The following is a 27,761-nucleotide window of genomic DNA, read 5'->3' on the forward strand; positions in this document are numbered from 1 at the left end:
AAACAAACAAAAACCCGGTCCACTCCTCCTTTTTCCTCTTTACATATACCTTACTTGGGAACACAATTAGTAGGTGTTATTAACTAAAGAATGCAACTTTTCTTTCAAAGTTTCTTTTCAAAAGAGTATTTTAAACTTCTGTTCACTAAGTAGAGAGGAAATAACTGTATGGCTAAGCAAGCCCTGTAAGTAACAATTTGAACTTTGTATTGTACTTAAGGCTCAAAACTAGAAAAGTAAGAGAAAGCGTGCACAAGATAAATATTTGAGATGCCAGACTTAGAGTAGAAAAGCAGAGCTATGAGATGCAATGAGTTCAAACATTAGACTTATGTACAAGGTATTTTCATCTTGAAAACGGTTAATAAATTACAGTATTCATTCTGAAATGTTTATTAATGAAGCTATATTTGTTCAACCTTGAAATGTTATTGTATGACTGAACCTGCCTGCAGCAGTAGACGTTGTTTCCAGAGAAGCTGCTGAGCRGCGGTCAGACTTGCCAGGAGGGCAGGGTGTTACATTCTCTTCCTCATTGTGTTTATTCACCAGCACTATCCAACTTTCCAGAGACACGAAAACTACTCAGATTTGAAAGCAACTATTTACTGCTTTGTGAACTTAGCTAGGCAACCAAAATTACTTTCTAGGTGTGTAATCAATATGTACAGATATTTTAAAAGCTGTGCTACAATTAGCACTTCCCCCCCCAACACACACACACACACAAAACCCAAAACAACCACAGTTTTACACTAGTTGGGTCAAATTAATTTTATTATGATCCATGATGAATTGCCACCAGTGCAACATCCTATTCACTGTACATTTCAAAAATTCACATACTAAAAATTTCAGTTTGATAAATGGAAAGTGAATGATTGAGAAGGTTTTATGGATTTCATACGTACAAGTGGCTAGCTGATACTGTCTATGCACATAGAGTGTTGAGATACAAAAGCCTCATGCTAGTCTGTTAATTGCTAAGGCTACCTGGACAGTCATTTAACCAGAGTATATASGAGAGGCCTTCATTACAATGTTTAGCAACAACGCACCAGTATCATGAAATGTTATCTTCTGCTCATAGTGCAAGTGGTGGAGCGCTGGAAGCATGCGGTTATGACTTTACCTTAACTGCTACTGCAGCCTTTATGCCTGAATTTTTATCATGTACACACACTACTTTAAAGCAAATACTAATCTGGGCACCACAGAATGTGAGGGTATTTTTCATATGAAGAGAAAAACTAAACAAAAACCTTTTCTTTGGCCAGTATCTACAAATCAATTTTATTCAATAACACAATTTCACCACAGCTCCCAAAACTTAGAATAGAAATTTGATTAACGAACTGTAATGCATAATTATATTACAGAAATTCCAACTCAGAAAACAGAAGAGCTAAACACATCTAGTAAGTAGCATGTTTGAAAACCTACAGGCCTCATCTGCTTAATTTTAAATGCTCTATATGCAGTAAGAATAAGAAAGCAGTGCCAGAAGTTATATGAAAGACACACTATTGTTTTCCTTGTACACAAGCTCTTAACTCCACTGACATTAGTTAACCCAGGCTGCACTTGCACTTGACTCAATGCTCAAGCCATTACAGCAGCAAAGCTAGTAGGAAGAGTTTCCAGTAGCAGAGGGCAATGCAAAAGCTACTGCAAGAAAGTTGGACAACTTAGAATTTTCTTTTTCCTCAAGTTATGTGCTTAAATTACTCTTGGAAGGAAGTCAGAATCCTCGGAATAATTTAACTATAACCTTACCTTTCCCCACTACCTTTCAGCAACTTTCCTTTCTTTTTATATGTCTAAACTYGTTCTCTAAATACTAGGTTATATCTGAGCTAGAAATCCAAGCCATATCATACAGGTCCAGCCTGTCAAGATCAGGTCAACCTGGGTTTCAGTCAATACAGTTCTGATAACTTAAATTTAGTTTGATACCTTGACTATAGTCAAAGACCCAGGACACTATGCGTTAACTATGCTCCAAATAYGACTAACTTAACTAAATACTCTGTGTCAGATACTGTGGTTCTCTCTCTCAAAAAAGATTCTCTACCTGAAATTACAGTAAGTAACAGTAATTACTGCTGCAGATATTAAATACCCACCTAGCATAGATTAGTGTTTTRTAATAGGCAGACATGCCATTGTTTACCACACTATGAAGTACAACTTATATAAATGTGCAAGCTGAGAAATGAGAAACCCATTTTCTGTCCACTTACTCAAATATCATTCCTGTGAATAGGGTCCTTGATCTTCATCACAACCCTTGGTCTCAAAGCCAACACATGAAGAGAGAATATTGCCATAAAGTTCAGTACGCATTCAAAGTGTATATTCTGAGATAATGGCTTTCCGACTTCCTGGATGTAGGACTGGTGTTTTAGCATTTGTTATGTACCATAACTCAAAGACTGCAAAGTAATATCACTGAAGTTTACTTTATTAGTACACCAATGCCCTACACGTTTTAAAATGTAATTAAACATTATTGAAGCAAGCATTAAATGCAGCCCTTCAGCCCAAAAAACACATAAAATTGATTTTAAAAATAAATCAAACCGTAGCAATTGCCAGACTCCAGTACAGTCCCCAGCAATTTAACTTCTTCATTCTGAAAAATAAGAGCTGGAAAGAGGACTGAACTGGTCTGCATCAAAGATGCCTTTACCACTACTATAGCGTAAAGCCACCCTGTTTGACCTCAGATAGACTGTTCCCTAATTAAAGCACTGAACTATTTACTGCTCTTCAAAGGCAGTCTGTATTGCTACAGTTAGGGCAAAGTAATCTTCACAACTAGCTGCGCATATCTGTAGTGATTTTGTTTTATGTAAAGCACACTGCTAAGATTTGAACTGCAATATTGTGATGTATTTGAAACTGTGCAATATTATAAACCAGGCTCAACATTCATGTAATGTTCCATTTGAAATGAAGGGGCTAAATAAACTAAGAGCTGCATCATTTAAAGAACATAGTGCTATACTAGGTTTTAATAAGAAATTTTAGATACAGAAAAAGTAGGGTATGAAAATAGTGTTCTCCTTCTTGCGTTATAACTAAATTACATTAAGGTTCTTGTCAGTCTCACATATTACATTTAAACTCCCTTATTGATGGAAAAGTATTCACATGTACATGATCATCCAGGTGTAAACTCGCACACATTAACAGGGAGTAGCTTTGTAGAGGATTATGACAAACCTTTACAGATTAAATGAGGTATTGCACAGATTAATAAAAAAGCAAAAGGCAACAAAAATATACAGCAAATTGGTAGAACATTTACATGATAATTTTACAGAATCCATAGACAGAAAGTAGTGTTTAGTATATCATTCACCTTAAAAAATATATATATATAATATATGATCAATCGTCCCATTCATCATCATCCTCAAAGTCTTCTTCTTCATCTTCATCCTCATCTTCATCTACAAGGCAAGAAAGTAGAACTCACTTGCATGCACAGAACCAACAAGACAAAAAAGTGTTACCTATTTCTTCCACAATTTTTGGCGGTAGAGGAGGGGGTGAATGGGTAGATTGCTATTGTTATTGGAATATTCTAGACTGTGTAATGCATATTAGCTTCCATTTTTGTTAACTTTATCCCATCTTCCACTTTTTTCATTTTAGTATACTRCAATTTTTAAATTATCGTACATATAAAAGTACCGATTTGTCAGGCTAGAGCATTCTCTCTTATGACAGCTCCGAATTTAGCATTGTTTTGGTGTTTAATTTGTGTAAAATAATCTGTGTAAAATTAGAAATTACTAAAAAGGTCAACAAATCCATAAATCACATTGCACCCAGTCAAAGGGTCTGCAGAGTGCAAGTGCAGATTTGGTTCTACCACAAATTCTGGAAGAAAAAAGAAGCGTACAAACTAACAGAAGAGATGCTTTTAAATAGGTGCACTGAAGCTACTGAACTGCATTCATTACAAGTTGGTGTTTGAAAAAATGCAAATCCTCTTGGTACTGCTGTAGTCTTACTTTTTCCACACATTGAAGAAGTTTATTCAGTAAAAAGTATGCATCCACCAGCAGGTGGCATCCAAAGTACACTGGAAGCCAGACAGCTCTAAGAGTGTGCTTCTCTGCAAGAGCCTTGGCTGAAAAAACAGAAAGCTTTAAAAAAACGCTTCCTTTCAAAACATACTTTTGATTAACATTCCACTAGATATCTAGTGGATAAAAAAAGATCAGATATAAAAAAAAGTCTTTAGAAGAGGTGATTACTAACCTTGATTAGTAATTTTTAATTCAGTATTACTGCAAACTACTATACACCAAGTAATTCACAAAGTAGCACAGTCTAACCACTGAACTCATCAYTAATAGTGTCTAAAGCATTCTGTATCTGATTATATTCTGAAATCCATTTCTTCTATTAATATTTTATGTTCCACAGAAATGTTAAGGCTTAACTAGATGCACTGAAGTCAGAAAAATTCTATCAGACTTACCAGAAGAGTGAATGGCTTTGCTCCTTTTCTGCATAACTTCCATTAAYGCACCCACAATTCCTGAGGTGGGTGCAGGTGTAGGTGGTGCACTCTCTTGGCCATCAGATACCTTGGAAAAAAAGGATATAAAGATATAATCGCAAAACAATCTGTACATTTCTAGACAAACTGTCCTTATAAAATTGATGAGTTTATTTTCAGCCAGAAGGACAAGTGAAAGTGCAGTTCCAGTTTCCTTAGCCTTAGTTAGACTTAAAAAAAAAAAAAAAAAAAAAAAAAGAAAGAAAAAAAAGAAAAAAACTTTTTTGCTAGATAATCTTGAGTATGAACTAGTATTAAATATTACAACTCATACATCAGAGAGCAAGCCCTCAGCTAACAGAAAGCTTCTTAATGTAATCATGTATAGCCGCCCTGCAAATTACCTATTTTATATCTAGTAAATAACAAAATTTTTTTCTTGTTTGGGTTTGTTCGCCAAGTTTGTTTTGGAGTGATTTTTTTCTTCTGAAAGTAATAAAAACTTTGATACTGCATACTTGTACTGACAATTACATATTAATATGCCCTTACATTTTTTACACCAGAAGCATTAAATGCACAAAATAATAACAAAAAAGCAGAAGTGAGTAAATGATGTCTGTAACAGTAAAAATGAAGTTGAGCAGAAAACTTGCACTGAGCATCAGATTAGCAGAGGGTTGGATGAAAGTTGTGAGAATAAGCAGTCTAAACCAAATGTATTAAGGAACACAATGAAGGACGGCGAAAAGCAATAACGGAAGAGAGACAAAGAAATGAATTGCACTTAAAAGAGTATGAAGGACTGAAGAAAGGACTCAGTAAAATGGGTGAGAAAAAAAAAAAGAAAGTATATGGGAGAGACGGAGACACAGCCTATTCTTAGAGATATAAGAAAGGTTGGAAATATTTTCTACAACTTGTGTTAGAWTAATCTCATAAATTTTTAAAAGTTTGAATAATTCAGTGAGCAAATCAATAAACTCTCAGAAACCCTCATATTTCAGATCTCAAAGGCCAGAGAGATGTATTGTCTTTCATGCAWCTATCACAGGTGTGGTGTTGTGTGCTAGTTTAAGATTTTTTTAAAAAGAAATATGCAGCCTCAAGTATTTCAAACCGAAATAAGTCCTGGATCTACATGTTTATTGGTAAATCAAAGACTGTTAAACATGCTTCATCTCCTCCTCCCTTTTTTTYGTTTAAAGTTTCACAGCCTTTGTTTTTCTCGAGCCACAGTACTTAAGTGGCACCAAGTTTGCTGGAAGGAACACTCAATACTATGACTGCTTTCAATATTTCTGCAACTTTCACAGCATAAAGCTTCTCTCTGCAGACTTCAAATTTGTTAAGGAAAGCATACTTCTAAATACACAGTGATTACAGAAAGTTCTAAATTTATGTATTATAGTGTATGTAATCTGCTTATAAAAAGTATTCAGTCATCTGCAATGGAATAAGAGTTTTTTAGCATGGCTAAAAAAAGCTGGGACCAGCTGATGGAGCTTGAGGTGGGAAGATGCTGACTTCCTTGCTTCACAGAAAACAGTGATCTTGAATCCTCTCCTTTCTGTTTCCTCTCACATCCTCTCTACAACCATTCCAACTACTGACTAGTCTTAGATTAGGAGTACTTGCAATTTGCAGGCAAAAATTACCTTGCACATACTCAGTGCCCTGAAGAACAGACTGAGTAATACCCTGAGTTGCAGCAGGAATAGCAGAGGCAACCCCTATGGGTGCAGGCTTCTTACAAGCCTCAACATTTGAGGCACAGGCCTCTTCTAAGATGGCAAGAAATCATCTAGTGAATGCTTTATAGTACCATTACTGTTGAACCCATCCTCTGCATGTGTTTTTCACAAAGTATTCAAGAAATCAGTAATCTTTGCATAGTACTTCTTGCAAAAGTTCTTAAAATTTAAATTTCAGCTTTACTGAAAAGTGAGAAGTGAATTTGAAATGAGAAAAACTCATGTATCTTTACTCATCTAGCAAATGTACTTTCTAAGCATTTTTCCAGCAGTATTGTTTAAAGTTTTAGTTTAAGTTATAAAAAAAATACGACCCAGCCCAAAACAGAAAGCCACAAGTTACTGCTCATGCTGTGGTACTCTCTCCATTTACAAGTTCCATTAGGGACTTGGATAAGAAACAGCTTTACTTACAGATTTTAGTTGTATACCCTGTCGTATCTGGTCTAATAGTGCATCTCTTCCTGAGCAGGACACTGGTCGACTGTTATGTTCTACTTTCTTTAACTGAGCACCTTCTCTGATTTGATCTAAGAGTGCTGCTTTGTTTCCTGCAGGAACTGGAAGCTGGTTGTCAACCTCTGTATGAAGACCTGGTGGTGGAGGAGGACCAGGAGGGGGTGGAGGTGGAGGTGGAGGCGGGGGCACAGATGACCCACTTGCTGGTGGTGGTGGCGGTGGAGGAGGGCCAGATGGTGCAGATGATAAATGCACTGGTGGTGGAGGAGGATTCATCCTGTTTGGAGGAGGTGGGGGCACTGCTGCACCTGGTCTAGATGGTGGTGGCGGTGGTGGTGCTGCTGTGGGAGCTCTTGAAGGAGGTGGAGGTGGTGCCCCTCGGCCCCTAGCAGGTGGAGGAGGAGGGCCTGAGCTATGGGGAGGTGGTGGTGGAGGTGGAGGGGGTCCTCCTCTGCATGGTGGTGGTGGTGGTGGAGCTGAAACAGAACAAGACAGAGTATAAAATTACATACTACTTACTACTCTTAAATATTCTGGCAATTTAGAGAAGGAGACAACAAGTTTGTTTTTCTTCCCCTAAACAACACCACCCAGGCTTTGCCTTGCCTTTTACAAGGATCTCTGTGCCTGTGCAAGTTTTATCAAACCTGGATTAAGTTCAAAGYAACTGAAGATAAACTACATATATATGAACATTAGCTAAGCTGCACAGTCTCTGTCACGTATTTTGAAAGCACAGAACCAATAGCTCCGGGAACAACTGCAATATGTAAAAAGACGCTTTTCTTATGTAAGCCACAAAAAAAAGCTGTGTCATTATTTATTWACTTATTTTAGTGTAGGGAGTCCTACAATAGTGATTTCCTTCATAATCCAAAGTATACCTTAAGTTAACATTTGTTTCCCTTGACAAAATGAGGTAAAATTTCAAAAGAAACCTTCAAAATTTTGTTAAACTGCAACAGAAGGAAAGGAGAAAGATGTTAAAAGATAYGCTTAAAGGGAAGTATACAGAATTTCCACTCTGTAGACTATCTATTAATTTATATCGGAATTACYAAGGGAAATTTTTTTTGAAGCATCATCTTCAAGTACTAAAAAACTGGAAATGCATTAATTTTGGAAGAAGGTAGCATACAATGTCAAGTGCACTATATTCAACCATATGGATTCACATCTTAACCAGGACCTGCGCAGCAAACAGTGAAGTAGTATTGCTGATACAGCATCTCAAGTTACAGATGACAGGGGCTATTCAGAAAGACTAACTTTATCTACTGAAATTCATTTTCCTCCGATGGCAACAGCAGAGTGAGGTTATTATAAAACCACATCTCTCTCCATTGACTATTGCTTCACTAGAGCAAAGCTGCCTTCACATGACACTCAAAGTGCATTTCTTTCTGTCATATAAAGTACCTCCAAACAAATGCTGTTCAGTATCATCATTAAGCAATAAGCTTTCTCTCACTCTAAACTTGTTGTTGAAAAGGTCCTTCTTTAAATAAAAAAAAATAAGCAAATAATCTAATATTTACCCAGAAATGTTATTTTGTTAGTAGTACAAGCATTTTTTAAATTTGCTTCAGTGAAGTAACYCATTCTGGTATTCCTAAAAACCCACTTCATGAAAAATATGAGGATGATCTTTCTTACAATTATGCATATATATTTTATTCTAGGTATTTGGGCAGATTAATCTTGAAGAAAATGGCAAATATTAACAAAAAAGTCTTTGTGATCTTTATGYGATCTTTATTTTTGCTAAGAGAAGCTACTCTGAGCCTTTCCCTCATATTTTATGCCTGCAATGTCTGAGTAAAATATATGAAATCCCTTTCCCTTCAAAAAACCCTATAAACTCTGATTCTTACTCCCTTTTACTGAAAATTACAACAATATCATTATGTAAAAGACTGTAGGAAGGAAACAGCTTCAGATACCTCAGCACATACGATCATTTCTTTACAAGTGTGTTGAAAGCTACTTCCTCTGCTAATAGTATTTTAAATAGCACAATTCGATTTCCTCTTCCATTAGGCATCTAATGGCTTATAATACTATAGTTTGTGTGGTTGTTTTATACAACTACTTAGTAACATGATAGTGCCTGGATTATTTTAGAAAAAATAATCATATTTGATTGCATATGCTTTGGTTGTGAAACGGATTTTGCCCTCAAGAAAGGTCCTCAGGAAAGATGCTTGATTTTTACCTCTTCTATTATCCCCTTCCCGTTAACTGCTGAGAAAGCAACTTGTCTGCAATGGAACAGAAGAGAATCCCTGAAAAGGAAACTTGAAGTAGAAAACAGCAAGGCTTCCTTCCCTGCATATTCCTCTCAAGTATCATTTTCTTAAATTTCATACACATTTCTCCTTTTTCCCCATCCCCTCAAAACAAACAAACAAAAAAAAACCACAAGCCAAGAATCTCCTYTTAAACTTCATCCTCATATATTTTGCCAGAAATAAATAGCTAGACAGGAAAAAGTCACTTTTCAGTTTCCTTTAACTTAGTTTCCTTCTTGGCCATTGAAGACAATTGTTTTCAAATAGAACTTATTCAGTAASTAATACAAATAGTTTTGCTGTATTACTGAAAAGATACACAAATATACAATATCACCACGCTCCAGAGTCTGTAAGGTCTGCAAATCTTCAACACAGGTCTTCCTAAGGAGGTTTTATTTGTGTTATATCCAGAGCAATATGCAACATCCAAACTGTGGAAATACAGTTCAGGAGGTTTAAGGCTTATCTGCACTTTAACTGATAAGTGAAATGAATGAAAATTACATATCCTGTATCGGAGTCCCAACCCTCTGCCCCAGACCACAGCTAGCTGTAATATCTTTAACAAAACTTTGCTCTCCTTTAAGCAAGGAGGAAAGGCCATTACTGCATTCTATCTACCTCATCTCCCACACACAACAAGTAAAAAAAACCAAAAAAMCAGAAGTTTTTATAAATGTAAATTAACTTGAACAAGGGTATTAACAAAAAGGTGTGAAGTCTATTGATGATATCATCACAAAAAAAAGCAGTATCAAAGACAGAAAAAGGGCTGGAAAAAACAAGAAGTAACTTGTGTTTCAAYAGAACAGTAAGTTGACTGTGACTCTCTTCAGGCATTTTAGTAGGTAGAACAGGTAAGCACAGAAATTCTTGCAACACAACACAGAAAAGTGCGTTTCAATGGAAAACCAAACACTTCAAAGAGCAGTCAAGACTACACACCACATAAMATATTTCTGGATAAAACTACAGAAACGATGAATTCAAAACTTTTAGGAGCATTGATCTACCTCTACCATGAAGCAAAAGCCTGRTCTTAATCATCATGCACATTGAAGATGAGGCAGCTAATCTTTCAAATGCATGCATGCAAAGTGGTCATAACTTGGAGTTAATGCATAAAGATTAGAAAAACTAGCATTTTTAAAGTATTTAAAACTAGTCATAGGAATCCAAGGCAAATCTTCTCAATCTAAGACATTTGTGATCGGCAGTATGATATCAAGAACTCTGTACACATTTAAACAGAGTTAAGATTATACAAAGAAACTGAYAGTTGTTACTGAGACAAAAATTAAGGATTCAAATTTTGCTTGCAATTCAACTAACAAAGAAGTTTGACTAACATATAGTATCACCATCAAGCAAAGGTGGACTAAGATTTCTTATCTACTAGGAAAGAATCACACAGTTGCAGCATGAATATTTTGAAATATATGCTTGAATGCCAGTTCAAATACATACCACTCCAACGTGGGGGACCTAGAGAATAAATGTAATCAATTATTGTACTCTGAATCTTTTATTTATTCAGACATGAGAACAAGTTATTCACCAGTTTGAAAAGGTTATAATTTTAACAGGCTTTATATTCTAATTCTCCTGTGTTCTAGGCAATCTTTTTTGAAGTTTGATATTGGCAGTGTAATTTTCAGATTKACTTGTCATGTTGCAGTAGATAATCCATCAGCTGAGAATGTATTTAAATTTCAGGCTGGAAATGACTTATTTTAGAGTTTTCTTATAGCAGAAACCTAAATTAGACCCACTTGATCAAAAAGTGCTACTTTTTACTTCAAACAGAGAGGAGAGAGTAGAATGGGAAGGCGACACCTTTGGTTACTTCAAACATTTATATCAAATTTGCAGGCCTTTGGCTGCTGCAAGGCACATCATATAGTGCTGCTCAGGTTAAATGGGCACCACGTACTTGTCAGTCACAGACCACTACTACAGCTGGCAACAGAAATACTGTTTTTAAGATTGTAATTTATTTATGAGATTAAGACTATAAATAAAATATACAACATTTATAGTCTGAAAAAATCCATATGAATCCATATACTGACTGCATAGCTTTGCAGTCAGTAAAGCATTACTGGAAGTTACTAAACTGACACAGAAAAGATCTTTAGTCTTTAGAAGAAAGTACTCTCACGGGTGATGCACAGGTTTTTTTTGATTGTTTCTTCTATAGTGTATGATGTACGGAAACATTACAAAATCCAATACATCTGCAGTGACATGAAGTCCAAAGAGTATCAGAAACTAATTATCCTCAACAGCTTATAGTCCAATTTTTAAGGTAAAATAAACCCTGMAAAATCTGATGTGGAAGTAAAAGGAAGCCCACCTTGTCTGCGCAGTTCATTTTTAACAGCTTCCACACCTCCCGTTTTTTCAATGAAATCATATATGACCTTTGAAGTTTCTTTGTCTTTTAGTTGAGCCTCTGAAATTCCACACAGATCAAATAGGTTTTTCAATTCTGGGTCCAAGTTGTTCACCTGCAAGTTAAATAGATTAGTTCCAAGTACACTGAAATAGCAKCTTATTATTATTATTATTAAAAATTACACATTTTTTCTTTTAAATTTGTATTGGAAAAAGGTCCATGTAGTTAAGAACAGCAAAGACAAAAGCACATGCCTCTAGGTTGAATTTTCAGGCAAAAAGGACTATTTTAAGAGTGGGGTATACTTAACATAAAAACCTTGGGTTTTCCAAGTTTTCCCCTCAATCCTAAATCCCTGTTTCATTCTGCTCCTCCATCATCTTTGTATTTGAATTACAAAGTAATTAAAAATCATGTGATGTGCTGTTAACATTTATTTGTTGCCAGTCTCCAACCACTTAAACTAAAAAGCCTCTGCAGCTTTTAACCGTTCAGTATGTTGAACAATGGATTACATTACTTACATCAAAACCTGTGTTTGGGTCCCAACCAACATGTCCAATGTGCCTAAAAAAGTAGAAGAGTCCATTTAATCCACAGAATAAAAAGGATCTTGTTAACTAAAATAATTATTTTAAAATAGTATTTTTAAAATTCGGAAAATAACAGACAGTTATCTGGATTACTATTTAGTTTTTACTTTAAACTCATTAGACCCATCAGTGCCTCACTTGTGAGGGGAATAACAGTACTTCCCTTCTCACTTTTTGTCTTGTAAGAAAAAAAGCAGAGAAAACTATTTTCCCCTTAGGTTACAGCCTATGGCAAAAAGTTAAGGCTCCATGCCGTTAGTATCAGTGTGCACTGCAGAATAAAAGGGCTGCACAAAGACCAAGGAAAGCATCTRCCAAGGTCTTTAATGTCATACAGTTGGATTCCTCCTCCTCCTCCCTCCCATCATGGTTTGCTGTCTAACCACTTTCCTGACATTTCTCCCATTCACTTTGTTTTTTCRGAGAAATAAAGTAAGGACAATTTTCAGTTGCCATCTTCCCAGGTTTCACTCCAACCTCCTTTACTGCCCTAAAAASAAATCTAGTACCTACTTCCTTTAGATATTAAAGAATTATTTTATTTGATATTCTAATCAGCTAAAAAGACTCCATATTCTGAGTTGCTTCTTGCCAATGGTCAGCTCTACAAAAACAAGACATTGAGAGTTCAGAAAGTCCAATTCAGTTACAGAAGTACCAGGTGAGCTGTTGTTAGTCAATACAGCTTAGACTAAGCTTGCCAAATTGCAAGGGCCACCTTGCCATCTTTTTACAGTGCTTAGCACAACAGTTGTTGGATCTGGGCTTGGGTCTGTAACTACCACCACAGTGAAWGTTTCCTTCATGACAATGCTGTTCGATGTTCAGCTTTTGGTCTTTGGTATAACTACGATTAGTTGACTTCTTAGCTCAAGGGGTAAGGAGAAAAGGAGGTGGTCTGGTTTAAAAATTGCATTATGCTACAGAAAAGACAGAAAGGAAAGCCCTCTGCTTTGCTTAAATGTTTGTTAATACAACTTAACGTGTCTTAAACGGAAGGCATATTAAATTCCTTCCATTACCAACATATGGTCAGACTTATCACTACAGTATTATTCTGGATGTTAAAATACAGCTTGCTTCATGTAAGCTAGATGTGTATTTCCAAATATATATAGTCTCATATCCATTTATAATACATTAATTRGCATAGGCAAGTTAGCAGAAGTTTACTAGCAAATATAATCTTACAGCTATTTCTCTGCACACCTGTACATTTCATAATATTCTTTTACAAGCTTGAGATTATTGATCAGAAATCACTATTGCACTTTATTGACATTAAAGTTCATATGAAGTAAAATGTTAATATTRTTTTTCATTTATTTTTTCATCCTTCAAATGGAAGAAAATAAGTTATTTGTACATAATGACCACAACATGTTATGCATTGCAATTAAAAACAAACCTTTGGAAAGGTTTATATTTATAAGGTAGCCATAATTTGTGTTATTTTTATAAAGTGTATATAGCAGTCAGTTATATTAATGTTAAATTAATGTTATATTAATGTTAAGTACATTTTTTTTAGAAAACTGCTCAGGATAGTCAAAGTCCACATGCAGATAACAAGAGGAATTAAAAAATTGTATTWACTGATCACCCCTTTGATCCAGAATAAGGAACACTGTGATACTGATGAAGAACACTGTCAATTCAAGTTACATACAACTTCAACTGATATGTTCTCCTAACAACCCCAAACATTATTTTTCTTGTAGTTGCATAAAAACAGTAATTAAAATATCTTATACCCTATGGTGACATTTAGCTGCACTTCRCAGGAAACTTAACTAGAACCTGAGAGAGGAGGGAAAGAAAAAATAAAATAMAACAAAAAACCCCAAACATATTTTCAAGCTGCTTTTTGCAGGTCCACTACACGCAGTTTAAAACTAYAGTTAACATTAGTCTGTATACAAATATTGACACGAACTAGAATGCAGCCTTTGTTTGAACTTCATTAAATATTTTATCATCTTAGTTTTTCTAGGACAACTTTAATATTTTATGARTGCACATAAAGTGTTCCACAACTGTCAAAGCCTGACAGACATTATAAACGAAGTCTCATACTCAGTATTTATCTGCGCTACTTTACACCCCTCCTGCAGTTCTGATCAGAGGCAAGGTGCAGTAAGGCAAATTGTGAACTGCAGTTCTGTCTGCCTGTGCCAGCTCTATCAGAACAGCTACAGCAGTGACCAACTACCAATCATTACTCACTTTTCCTAACAGGTTAAGTCTCACYTTCTTATTTTCTGAGCTTTTCAGTATTAAGTGACATTAACTGATGCAGCATTTCAGTTCTCTGCTCAGGAAGGATGCAGTTGATGTCTGGATTGTCTAAGGACAACCTGGTCAGGGATGCATTTTAGCCCCTCTCCTTTTATTTTCTGTCCGCTGCCCTGTTCTACAGAATATTCTCTCAAAACACTATAATATTATTATAATTATAATAATATTATATAATTGGTAACACTAGCAGTATTTTATGAAGTTTTACTCTAGGAAAGCATATCAGTGTAAGTGATGCCAAAGAACGCTTCAAAAGGACAGGACTTACTAATCTGGGATGTAATCCTAACATTGCTTTTCTAAGACTTCAAGGAAATTGATCTTAATTAACTCAAGCTTTTTATTTGCTAAAGCAACAGGAATTTAAAGTATACATGTTTTAAAATGCAGAAGATCAAATCATCAAATTACAGCTTAAAAGAACATTAACAATCCAGTAAAGTAGAGCTTTTCAAAATAATATCTTCAATCTATAACAATAGCAATCATGTAACAAACGCTAAAACACAAACTCAATTGATTAACAGGTATACAAATGCATACTGTACTTTCATCACAAGATGCAGATGCCAGCCCACATATAAGAATAAGTAACATTACAAACAGGAAGTCAAAGATATCAAATATGGCTATATTGTTAGCTATGGCTATATTGCTAGCATTCCAAGTCAAAACTAGCATGTGCATTTTGTATGACAATGTAGAGGCATAGCCTAAGAATGATGATAATAARAAGATGATCACTGAAGCTGTTAAACTGACCACTTTACCAAGGCATCTTTATAAAAMTAAAGTTGTTTCCTAAGTTACTTTAAAATAGCAAGTTACATTGTGTTTGTTTAGAACTGAACCAAATTCCACCTGTGTCTAAAGTAACTTGCTTTAAACTTCACAGTATGCCCATCATATTCACTACAGTTGAGATGACACAACAGTCACACAGTTTAAGCCTGGAGCATTTGTATATGTAACTGAAAAAATCTCAAAAAACGTCCTTACTGAAAGTTAGATGGTGTTCCAATATCTGCTTTTGTCAATCTTTTCTTTTTAGTTTTTCCTTTCTTTTTTTCTTTGGTATATGAAATATTGTTGACTTGTGGAGTATAAAATCTGTTAGTTGTAATTTCTGGGTTTTTGATATCAACAGTTGCCATTGGTAGATTTGGACCTGTGAAGAGAAAGTACAAAATTTTTACCATTATATTTCTACAAAACTATATTTAACCTACTAACTGCTCCCCTGAATACTTTTTTTTGGAATGGGAAAATACCTGTATTGTTCTACATGCCACATGCTTCTGAGTTCTGGGTGTCAGAAGCATAAACTACAGTGTTTGCTAAAGAAAAGCATTGTTACAGCACAGCAATGCCAGACTAGGTTTGTATACTGGAATTTAATTTTTGCAAATTTGGTAAAGGAAATRTATTGAAATTAAAGAACTAAGATRCRTACAGAATTCATTAACGTTTTTAATCATTAGAGTAAGAAACATTAAAGTATGTTTGTACACAAAAACAAGCTTAACTACAATCCTAGATACAGGTACTCTGACTTCCATAAATAAAACAGTAATATCAGCGTGCCATTACCTTGATGGCACAGTAAACTGAATCTTGAAGGGGATCTTTTGCTTAGCAAGCATCAAATGGGAATGATGTCTGTTACACCACACAGAACTTAACACAGGAACTTCAAGCTGTATATAGACTTCACTCTGTATATATTATCAAGYCTCTGAAGCACCAGAGTATTTATAGAGCTACTCAGGACTTCTCATTTTTCATTCTTTGACAAGTTTGCAAAATAATCAAAGACTAAGATAAAAACAGAGCTTGAAGAGTACTAGCAATAAAAGCAGTAGTGAAAACACAAATTAAATACTCAAATAATTTATTAAGTTCTCACACCTCATTCTTCTTTGAGATAAAGAACTCTGAATTACTAATCTAGTTATTTTAAAYGTATCTGGATTATATTCCTGCCAATTTTAACATTCTATTTGTATATGTTATTTCCATAATACTGGTAAAGAATCATACCTAGCAGGTTTTCCACTCCAAATTTTAWATTTTCTTTGAAGATAGCTCTTAGGCAAATGACAGTAGTGTTTAAATACATACTTTAATTAAGCATGTTGTWCATTAATATCTATTATATATAGGGTGTATGTGCATTTGTGTGTGTGTGTTAAGCCCTCAAAAAAATATAAAATAAAATAAAACCCAAACCAAAACATCTACAAGGATAAGTAATCTCATTCTTCCAAAATTGAAGCTATCTTCCATTCCCCTCTGAGTTGCTACTCAATGGTCTGCAAGTCAATTAAAATATYTTATCTTAAACTCAGGCTTTCAACCTTATACTGAAATGGAGGAGAAAAACATCTATCAGACTTTGGTAAAGTAGAACATTATTTCGACATCATCTATCCACAACTGCATTTTGTATGGAGTACTCAATCATCACAAACTTTCTGAAGGGACCATCCTTCTGAAGCCTTAGATTACACAGTCTAGACTCTGGATCAGAAAAAAGCAGGCACTGTAATAAGTAAAGTATCTGAGKTTTGCAGTTTAATACCTCTGCAGGAAGTGTTTAATATTGACCAGAACAATAAACAAGAAAAGAAACAAGACATTGGGCTAGACAAAGCTSATCTGAAAACGTATGGTAGCTCCTATATTCCAGTATAAGTGTTTGAGGACAAGATTTAAAACTGCATGAAAATGGCACAAGGAACAACAAATGTTTTCTGCTAGCAGCAATTACAAAACTAGAAGTGCTGTGGTCTAAGAGACTAAAACACAAATTGATCACATATTACTATGCACAGCAATTTGTATATAACACTTAAAACTAGCATTGAATTCACTAATTGACCAATACCATCAAGCCAAAACTTAGCAATATACAGCTAAGTACATCTTCAGGATGAACGGACAATTATAGTCTTTATTTCATTAGCTTAATATGAARCACTGTAGCAGTTCATTTTCTATTTAATCGTTGATTATACTCTCTCACTATTATATTTATATTTTCAAGCTGTACTGAAATATAAAATGAAGTATGTAAACTGCTAGCAAGTTCTCAATATACTCACAACYGACAGTTTTTCGATATATGCTTTGCTTTTGGCATGTAAAACCCTAAAKTAACCATAAAAAGGTTACGAGAAGAAAAAGTCACTTTCAAAATGAGATTTTATTCACCTGAACTCAATTTAAGGGCTGATAGCCTGATTCCTTGACACTAATAATATTCATTCTAGATATCACAGAAAGATCTTTAAGATAAAGTTATTCTTACCGTCAGCTTTAGTTCTTAGATGTCCACGAGGGATACAAGAACCTTGAAAAGAATTATATTCTTCTAGAACTGCCATATTTATATCCAGTAAAAGTTTTCCCATCATAATACATGCACCTTCCCCATCAGGTGTAGACAGCTCAATAAATGAAGATGAGAGAGGCATATAGAGCTCATCATTAGGAAGTACCTGGCAATACAGTGGCCATAAGCATCCACTGTTATCAATATCTGTGATATCCTCAGAAGGGGCTCCAGCAAATGTGGTACAAAACATTTTGAAGTATTTTTGACTTTATAAAATTCCTTATATTATAGAACTTCTCTGGGCTGTCTGTAGCCTGGAAAAGATGCCTTAGAATAACTGTAAACTATTCTAGCTAACAGTTTAAATAAATTTGTCAYATGATTTTTAGAGATTTCCTCAAAGACCAGTTCTCTGACAAATCCTTCTTTCATCTGGAACTTCACTAAGAGGTCAGTTCAACTACAATAACTCCTCTTTATTTGCATGAAGAGACCTCGTCATTACAAATGAGAGTAGGACGTAAATCCCAGGAAATTACAGGCTAATACACTTTACATAACTGTTAATGCTAATTTGATTAATCCTGCAATTCTGCAAAAACAAAATAACCCCCCCAAAACTTAAACCTATACCATTGGAAAGATCATATAATACAGCTTTTTCCTATACATCTCTACATCTACCTCAACATATGTAGAAAATCCAAASAAGCCCCAGCTAAAACAAAATACCYCATAGTACTTCAAGCATAGATCATATGATTACAGAAATGTGACTGTTCCTGTTTTTCAGTTTTAAAATAACTGTGTACTGATACACAGTACAGAAAAAGCAGGTAATCCTCTTTTTTTAAAAAAAAAAATCACTGTCACAGACAGCAACAGAAAAAACAGCTTATTCTACAAGAGCTTTTTCTTCAGTTACATACTGACAGTATATTTCTGTTCTAGGTTGAACTGYAAGTATTGAAATGAAGAGTCTTAAGGCCATCACCACCTGATGCATCTCATCTATGTCCTGGGCATGTCTCACCTGAGACTACAGAAGGCAGGAATTCAGCCAATCTAATCTTAATTCCTTTACCTTTAAAGTAGCCAAGCTTTACAGAATTCAAGGAAATCATAAAAGAGAGGTAGACAGATCACRAAAGAAACATGGACATACGAGGTCAGTAAAATGCAGAGATGCTCAGAGCTTTGACTAGTGATTATAAAGCATAAACACCAAGCGTAAGCCTATGTCTTTTATACAGTAATTCAGCACAAATGCATGGGATCAAAGCATGCAAATGAGTCTATCAGATATTTTTCCTCCAAGAAGCTGCTGTTGCTGAACTACGACAGGACRAATAATAGACTACCATTTATATTTTCAGTACAGAAGTTTCCACAGATTTAGTTTTCTTAAATCTTATTCCAGTCAAAGATAGTAAGTCAGGCAAACGATTTGTCTGTGTTATTGTATGTAAAAATTTACAGCAGAGAGAAATATATATATATATATATATGTATATATATACACACACACACATATAAAAAAATATTTTTGTGGCACGTGGTGCTATAYGGCATCACAACTACTGTTTTTCTTTCCTGCCCTGCAGACACTGCTATCTTCTGATACTGTTTAGGTGAGGGGAGGCAAATGTTGCTGAAAAGGTAGAATACAACCTGAAGGCTCAGGATCACAGACTGGTATCACCATAAAGTAAYTGAAGGAATCCAACTGAAGAAATGGATAACAGAAAAGGCTGGGTTAAGCAGGATTTACCAGCRTTACTGTCTGTGCTTCCTCAAAACTTAAGTGTTTACGAGAATARAAACGCTCATTTTTTTGGAGACAAATTCTACACTGCAGAGGCTTTACTTGGAAATAAAGGCCATTCGTAGTTCCCGTAAATCAGGATTAGTTAGCAATTAAACTACTTCTGAGATCTACCAAGATGCTTAGACATCTTGGCTAGTACGAACTTAAGACTACCTCCTCAAGACTGTGGGTTTAGAGACTTAAGACTACTACTTCTCCTCAGGGTTTAGGAGCATCAGATAATCAGTTGACTATACCCTTGTTCAAGTAGTAAACTAATAGGCATGGTAACATGACCTACACTCTGAATCACTAACTGAAATATCACAGATTAAATCACTTTTTAGTGTCAGTGTGGGTTCATAATGAGATTAAAGCTTCATATTCACTGATGTGCATTTTTCAGTTGATCTTGGAATAAACAATATTTTATTTCAATCAAAGTTACATTTAGTTTTGATTCTTTCCATCAATTTAGTGATAGGAGGATCTCCTATCCTGACAGGAGGAGCCTGCACCTTCATATAAGTAAGATTTATTCTTGAGAGGCAAATAAAGCCAAAGTATCCTTTTATGTGAAGAAAAACAYCTGAAGTTGAACAATATATGTCCARAAGACTATACTACAGAGTTAGCTGGATAAACTGAAATTCAGATTTTATGGATATTTTWTGAGCTCTGTCATGACTAAACCTATCTTTAAATAAATACCCTCCCCTGTAACTACCTTTTAATTTCAGCAAGGTTCTATATATCAACCTTATATACGTGTATTATGAAGACCCACTAGCAAATGAAAAATACAAAGCCTTCTTCATAGTTTAAGCTGAAGGGCTTCTGTTCTACTTGCAATAAAACATGCTCCTCCAAAAACATACCTTACAAGTGCCAGCTAAGCCACAAATCTTCCAAGCAAGAACTAAACAAATACCAAAGAACAAAAGCAAAACAAATATACTAACCTCCAGAATACAAATTTACTGCTTTTTCCACCACATAACTATCCTGAACAAGTCCAAAGTAAAGAGATACACTAACAGTAATTGAAAGATTTTGAGAAAAAAATAAAATGCAGTGATTCATATATAAAGCTTACCATTTGGTGGGTCTCGTCTTTTTTCTGTTGAAAGAAGAAAAAGAGCTATTTATTCATCGGTATCACTGGAAACTTTCATTCTAAATTTTACTTTTCTGGTGAAGTTTTGAATGACCTTGAACTCGAACCTAAGAACATCTTTAAAGCCTACTGGCTACTCCCAACTGGAACAAAATTAAGCATTACAAAACTATAAAAACCATCTTAGAAATAAGCACCAATCTGAAGTGGGCAAACTAAATATGAACATAAGGAAATGGTTGAGTTCCATACATTTTGAAYACTTCACCAAATTTCAGTCAACAAGCAGCTTTCAAATGACTTTGTTTTGATACAACCTATCAACACAGAATTTCTACATAGTATGTTATACTTTTGATTACTAGTAAATGAGACAGGTCCTTCATTTTAATTTGAAATACAATTACTACTTTAAATAGTGATGTTCTCCTACAGACCCCAAAGCACTTCACAATTATTTTTGTTTTATATGCAAAGAATAAGACAGAGAGGTAACTCATTTTACCTGATGTTACTCACCAGATAACTGAAAAACAGGGAACAGAATTCAATTTCTCAGGTACTAACATTGTTATTTTATTCGCTAAGCCAAACTGTTTCACTGAGCATAAAGAATTTTGTTTCACATGTTAAGAGTGCAGTTGCAAACATTTCACACCTCAGGAGCTTCAGGCACTACTGTCAGCCTACAAAGGTAAACTCYCCTTTAGAAGGCATTTCCCTCACTACTAATTGCTTTCTACCTCAGACATTTAACTTCATGACACATAGTCCACAGTTACATTTACACTATAGGTATGCACACATTCTGAAAAGTTTTGGATTTAGTAGTACTCATATGGGCTTATCATCTCCCCTGCCATACGACATGGCTCCCTAAGAAAGACTCTACATTCTCCCTTTTAAATCAAGAGTATCTGGAATCTAAGAGGGACTCCAAAGAGTTTTGTGGCAAGACAAATTTGTAATATATATTTGAGTTTTCAGCACATTCCATTCTAAAGCTGCCAATCCGTTACTCTTCTCAAGACACAAACACAGTCTTCTCCAAGGAAGGGAGCAGGCATCTCTAGACTGTTTTGACCTAAAATCAGAAACAAACAAAAAAAATCCAACCCACGCTAAGTGTTCAAGGCAATTTGACTTGGTATACTGATCTTCAGGTGGGAGTAAAGAACCTTTCAAGGTCATGGAACTTTCATCAGACAGATATGACCAAAAGTCTCTCAGAATTATCTTTGGCCAAGCAAGCCTTTTGAGGACAGGTATTGCCTCCTAGCTCACAAGAGCTTTAGTTTTAAGCACAGAGATGGTATCAGGTGTGAGGGACAAAAAGGGACTTTTCTGCCCAATATTATGCTCTCTTTCCCTGAGCATACACAGAGTAAGAAACTACTCATGCTGGACTGCCAAAAAAAGACTGCTCAACCTTCAGAGCATACTCACAGTCCTATCTAGGAAGCAACAACTCACAGAGACAGTAAAGCGTAGGATTGAGAGCAAGTCATTTGGCACAGGAGGGGTTGCTGGCAGAAGCACTTCACATTCTTAGGAAATGTTGAGTGATCTTGTGCTAAATCAAGGGAAACCATTGCAATTTTCATTAGCAGAAACAGAATTCAAGAGATAAAGTAATGGAAAACAAAATGAGACATTTTAAATATTTTTTTCCAGTAATATTCACTGAGTGTGTATAAGAAGGTTAATCTGTGGCTGAAAGCCACTAGTTCTGTTCTCCTACAGTTGCTACTACACACAAGAAAAGTATGATCTCCCACTCAGATGTGCAGAAGACCTGACTGGAGAGCAACCTCAAGAGTGGGTACTCTATCACAGTAATTTCTCTTCTCTTGAAGAGAAACAGACCCARAAAGAAGCACCAATTGAACCAACTCCCTGTGTCTAAGAAATGCAATGATCCCTTCAGTAAGTAAGTATTCCTGAAAATGAGAGGGATCTCTGCGTARACTTGAACCCATGCAAACTGAATATTTCAGAGATGCTTGTCTCCCAGGCAGTAAAATTGAAAGCTGTGACTAAAGAGTCAAAAGATGTTCTCCATATGCAGCATTCACTGTCTAAAGTTCCTGAAGTGCATTAGGAAGGGCATCAGGAGCTAAAGCTTGCACAGAAGCAGAGAATTTAGCTAGATGAAAACCAGACTGATACTAAGAATATGAAGACCTCACCTCAATCATTTTCTTTCTCCTCCTTTCTCTCTCATTCTATTCTCTATTACACCCACCTCATAAACAAACTGCTTCTGTACATTCAGTGTGGACCTGTACTTTCACCTCCATGGAAGTCCAGGTGCGCTTACTCTACAGCTGTCTGCACACTGGAATACATTTCATGCACAGTGAAAAAGAACAGAAAACTAGCAGCTGTTAGATGATATTCTGCGTACTAGGGTCAGCCTCAAGCTTTCTGAGGCAGAACTGTTGTTCTTGTTACCTCCCAAAGACAAGGGCTTTACAAAAGACTCCTGGAAAATCTCTTAGCAAGCCCTGAATGTCAAAAGATGCTGCTAAGTGATCATACAGAGTACTCACGTCAGTAGAAAATACGTTAGGTGCACCATGATGAAATAAAATTTATTTTGAAGGTACAGGGGTGACAAAAACTCTTTAAATAGAAAGAGTATCAAGAATACCAGACTATACATAGTATACTATACTATACCTCTATTTGAGAAGTTAATTGCATTAAGTAGCATTACACCAATTTGCAAATCAGGTTATGACTTGGGTAAGTGTAAAGCCCATTATTTTAGAATCACAATTAGATATAATCCTGTCCATGGCATAAATACAGAACTCCATCTGGTGGCTTTTTCAAAGAAATCTTTGGATTTTTTTGATTCTTGAACTGAACAAGAACTGTTTTTTTAAAACTGTCTTCAATGTATAGTTAAAAAAAAAATTAAAATTAGTAAGCTCATCCTACAGCATGACTGAGTACATGAACCAAAACATTTACTCAAAGTGTAAGCAGGAGTACTTTTGTTGTCCTGCGAAGAAAAAACCTAAATGCAGAAGGATTATGATCATCGTGTGAACACAAAAAGGGTTTTTTGACTGAACCACTGTTTTCGAATACCATTTACCATGGCCAACAACTCAGACACATATTTCCTCACAAGTCATGTCTGTGCACAGTAGAGCAGTATTTTAGGCAGATAATAACTAATAGAATGAAACTTCAGGAACAGGTGATGCAAGCTGATACAAGATCACTTTTACTCTACAAATCAGAAATATACATTATTAGTGTCATTTTTTAGTGTCCTCACTTCTTCTCAAGAAGTCATACTAACATATTCTAACTTTACCTAGAGGTAAACTTAAAGAAAGCATTTAAGCTCCCAGGCTGAATGCTCTGTCAGAGGCACCATACCTGAAGGAAATCTAAATGTCTACCTAGATCAGGTAGGTTACTGCAAACACTTGCAGGGATGGCATTGCAAGATCAGGGATCCCTCTTTTTACATTGGACTATACTGCATTCCTAGTGCTATTCAAGTCCAGAATGGAGTACAAAAATGCATCCTGCAGCTTCTTCAACATAAGTCCATGCTACTGCTTACAGTAAACCTGAGAACATCCATGTGTGCCCAGCCCACATTTAACGTCAGCTTATTCTTCATGGCCACGTGGCTGTCAGACAGGCAAGTTGTTTATGGGYGCCTCATAAAAGGACCCAGACAGGATCTATAAGAAGCCCGAGCTCCCTTTAGAACAGTGACCGTGCTTCTAAGGCATCCTGCAGCTGACAAAACGCATGTCGTGCTTCAGACTGTCCTGCACTGCTAGGAACACTATAGACACACTATGTCTTCTGTTCCCAGCTTCTGACAAGATTACTGCTTGTGAATAAAACGCATTTCTCTACTAAACACTGTACCAATGCCAATAATTCATTCACATGGACTACTGAATACACCAGATGGTAAAATCTTTGTTACAACCCACTTGGGCTGAATTTAAACAAATTAGTTATCAACAGCCCAGAGCTAAAAGAGTGTTTAGTCAAATGCAAAAACGGCTTATGGGAAGATTTCTACTTTTCCCACTGACAGCTTACCCTTTTCGCTTCTTCCTGGACTATAGTTTTCTTTACAGCAAAGAGCAACGTATTACTTCAAAAAAWTTTTTTTTGCACAATAGAAAAATGAAACATGTTTCATAATGCAATTACTTCTACATACAAACATGGCAGTAACGCCTCCAAGAGCTTTCAGATGTAGAAGTAATTTCCTTCCCCCCCCCCCCAAAAAAAAACAGCATAAACAAGCCTGAACTTAAGATTAATTTGAGTATTTACCAGATTTCCTTTGCCGTCGTCCAAGTAAATCTGTTACTGTTTTTCGGAATAGTTTAGCTTCTTCTTCATTAGCAAAATTAAGACCAACTTGACATGTCTGAAAAACATTAATATTCCCCCCCACCCATGACTAAGAAAACACTTCAAAAGTTTTCATAACTACCTTTTGAAGGTTTAATTGGAGAGGAGAGGGAAAGGGAGGAAGAAAAACCCACAAAAAAAACCACCACACTAAATTTGGCTCCAAGTCTTAATGAAATATATTCAAACTTAGGGATATTCATCTACTAATCAAGTTTCTGAAGCTCAYAGTCTATCAAATTTGAGCGAAATCTTGTAGGCTGAACTCAAAAGGAGAAAAAAAAGCAAAAAATTGTGTTTTAAGGACACATGAAACTTCACAAGTATCATCTTCAAGTGAAAATATATTAAATGTGTTATTATTAAAGGGAGCTAAAAGTAAGTGCATTTTATGCTTCTGTCTTACAGATTAAATTTTCCAGTTGAGGCACAAACAAACTGTTTATAAACAAAAATCTTCAAGRAATAGTATTGTACTTTTATAACTAATTTACAGAATAAAGGTGGAGACCTCAGTTATATTAGAAGAAGTTACTGTGCAAATAAAAGACATTTTAAAAATAGGTATTCAAAGACATTGAGACTCACATCTCCAGCAAAGGTATGAAAATATCCTCTAGGACTATTATATACAAAGTTATTGTACAGCTCTTGCTCCCACAATAATTTCCCATCCTGAAAAGAAAACAARAAGGAAAAAAAAAAGAAAAATATTTTGAAAACAATCTGCCAAATTTAACTTATTTCACAACAGAACTTAAGAGTTTGAAGCTCCATGGTGTTAAGCATCTACCCTGGCAATTCACCCAAAGAACAAGCTCAAAGTACACTGGAAAATGTAGAGGCACCAGACTATTCCAGGTCACTGTCTCCTGTTCAAATTCCTGTTCAAATTCTACAAATCTGCAGTTCCAACACTGGCAGCAGTCACCAGTGATAACAGTTACAGCAATAATATAGTTATAATAGTAATAACAATTAAGGAGACTTCTACCAATACGTTAACTATTTGCAGGTCAACCCTCAAATAGCAACTTCAGGAAACCAAAAATTTCACCTTTTTAAATTTTATATATTTGAATGGTCATGCAGTTCAGTACCCATGGAACAAACTTCTTACTCAAATCTGACAATCAAGTGGCCGCATCACAAAGAATGCCAAAAGGCATTCTTGAACGGATGACAGAAGTCAAGCCCTGAATGCTCATAGCTAATGAGCTTCTTTTAGCTGTAGTGATAATGGGACACCTTCCAAAGTCTTCGTGGAAGTCACTAGGACTTATGCTTCTCCGTATCAGTTTATGAAGATGTAATGTGCACACTTCRGCTCTTATTTCCTATTGTGTCTTGAGTGAAATATTACAGCAGGATGAAGATCTTCAATATGAACATAAACATCATGCAAAATACTCATTTGTTCTGCAGTTTTCATGTGCACTACCGAACCAATCTTAAACCTTCTTTTTCTCATCCCTGCAAAGACAACACCTAATTTGAAAACATTACACAATGTACAGACATCTGCTATAATTCTGACAACTATCCACACTGGTGACATTATACTAACTTTTACTAGTTTTACTAATCAGGTTAGTAGAAAACTGCTTCTGTGAACTGTAAGAAAAATACTTGATCTTTATTTGTTCCACAAAAGCYGACATTAATGACATTACTGAATTCAGAATAGCTGAGAAAATTGCACAAATACCTATTAATAAGCATTGTAATTATACTGCTCACAGCATGACATTTATTTACTTCAGAATTCTTGTATGAAGTTGTAGATCTAACAATTTATTCCATTTAAAATGGTGAATGAATACAGAGTCTAAAAAATCTAAAAAGAAGGAAAAAAAAGCCAAAAAAGCCACTTACCTTTATGTCAAATATTCTGATAAAATATGACCTCTGTGGATTGTCCTTTACAAGGCAAGCTACACCACAGCATTTCTTTGACCACATGGCATTGCGATCTGCTGCATATATTTGAACAACTGCTGAAGACATTGTCTAAAAGGAAAAGAAGCTATTATTTTTAGGATTAAATTACAAGTCTACATTTCACCTTTTAGCAAAGTATCTCTTAATTTTTTTCTTCATTTTGGATAGCAACCCTGGTAAAACTGTCAAGATCAGACTCCATTAAATGCATGTTTGCAAGATGATTTAGATGATGAAAAAATAAAAGAGTGTGAGTGAAAGAGCACAAGTGACCCCCTTGCTAAAATTCCTGGGCATGGTTTGAGAATTCACGTGAGCTATGATCATTCCCAGCTAGCAGTATAAAACCTTGTTTTCAAATTAAGAAATATTAGTGATAGAGATGAAGATTATTCCATACCAGATGGCCTTAACACTCAAATTTTCCTGAACATACTTTCTAGTGTAGGCATAAATTATGCATAATAAATTATGGACAAAATTACAGACTAGAGCATCTCCCAGATGAGAAAAGACTGAGAAAGTTAGGATTGTTTAGCTTGGAGATGCTGGATGGAGGGAGGATCTTATCAACGTGTGTRAATATCAAAGGGAGTGTGTAAAGATGGAGCCAGACTCTTTTCAGTGATGTCCAGTGACAGCAGAAGAGGCACTGGGCACAAACCGAAACACAGGAAGCTCCTTCTGAACCTAAGGTCTCAATCTAARCTTTTCTTTTATTGTGATGGTGACTGAACACTGGAATAGGTTGCTTAGAAAAAGCTTAGCAGAACTGACTCCAAGAAAGCTTGGCAAATACCCTCCAAAACAAGTCTAATTCTACTTCCACTACCAAAGTAR

At 35.5% G+C, this 27,761-nt stretch overlaps 1 protein-coding gene across 2 annotated transcripts; it reads right to left on the reverse strand.

The window, feature by feature from the left end:
• Positions 1-748: 748 nt before the first annotated feature.
• WASL (WASP like actin nucleation promoting factor) lies at positions 749-27,022 on the reverse strand. Of its 2 annotated transcripts, XM_085306334.1 has the most exons (11): positions 26,856-27,022; positions 25,569-25,655; positions 24,900-24,996; positions 20,556-20,579; positions 17,626-17,667; positions 15,315-15,483; positions 11,949-11,991; positions 11,383-11,536; positions 6,688-7,208; positions 4,499-4,607; positions 749-3,458 (listed from the first exon to the last, which is right to left on the reverse strand). In XM_085306334.1, exons 1-11 carry the CDS (start codon positions 26,985-26,987, stop codon positions 3,397-3,399), a joined length of 1,440 nt encoding a protein of 479 aa, XP_085162460.1. In that variant the 5' UTR covers positions 26,988-27,022; the 3' UTR covers positions 749-3,396. The 2 variants fall into 2 exon arrangements, with proteins under 2 accessions (XP_085162460.1, XP_085162461.1); XM_085306335.1 differs by lacking the exon at positions 17,626-17,667.
• Positions 27,023-27,761: the final 739 nt, after the last annotated feature.

Source organism: Rhea americana, unplaced genomic scaffold, assembly GCF_003343005.1.
Source record: "Rhea americana isolate MKP2758 unplaced genomic scaffold, rheAme1 scaffold_238, whole genome shotgun sequence".
Lineage (NCBI taxonomy): Eukaryota > Metazoa > Chordata > Aves > Rheiformes > Rheidae > Rhea > Rhea americana.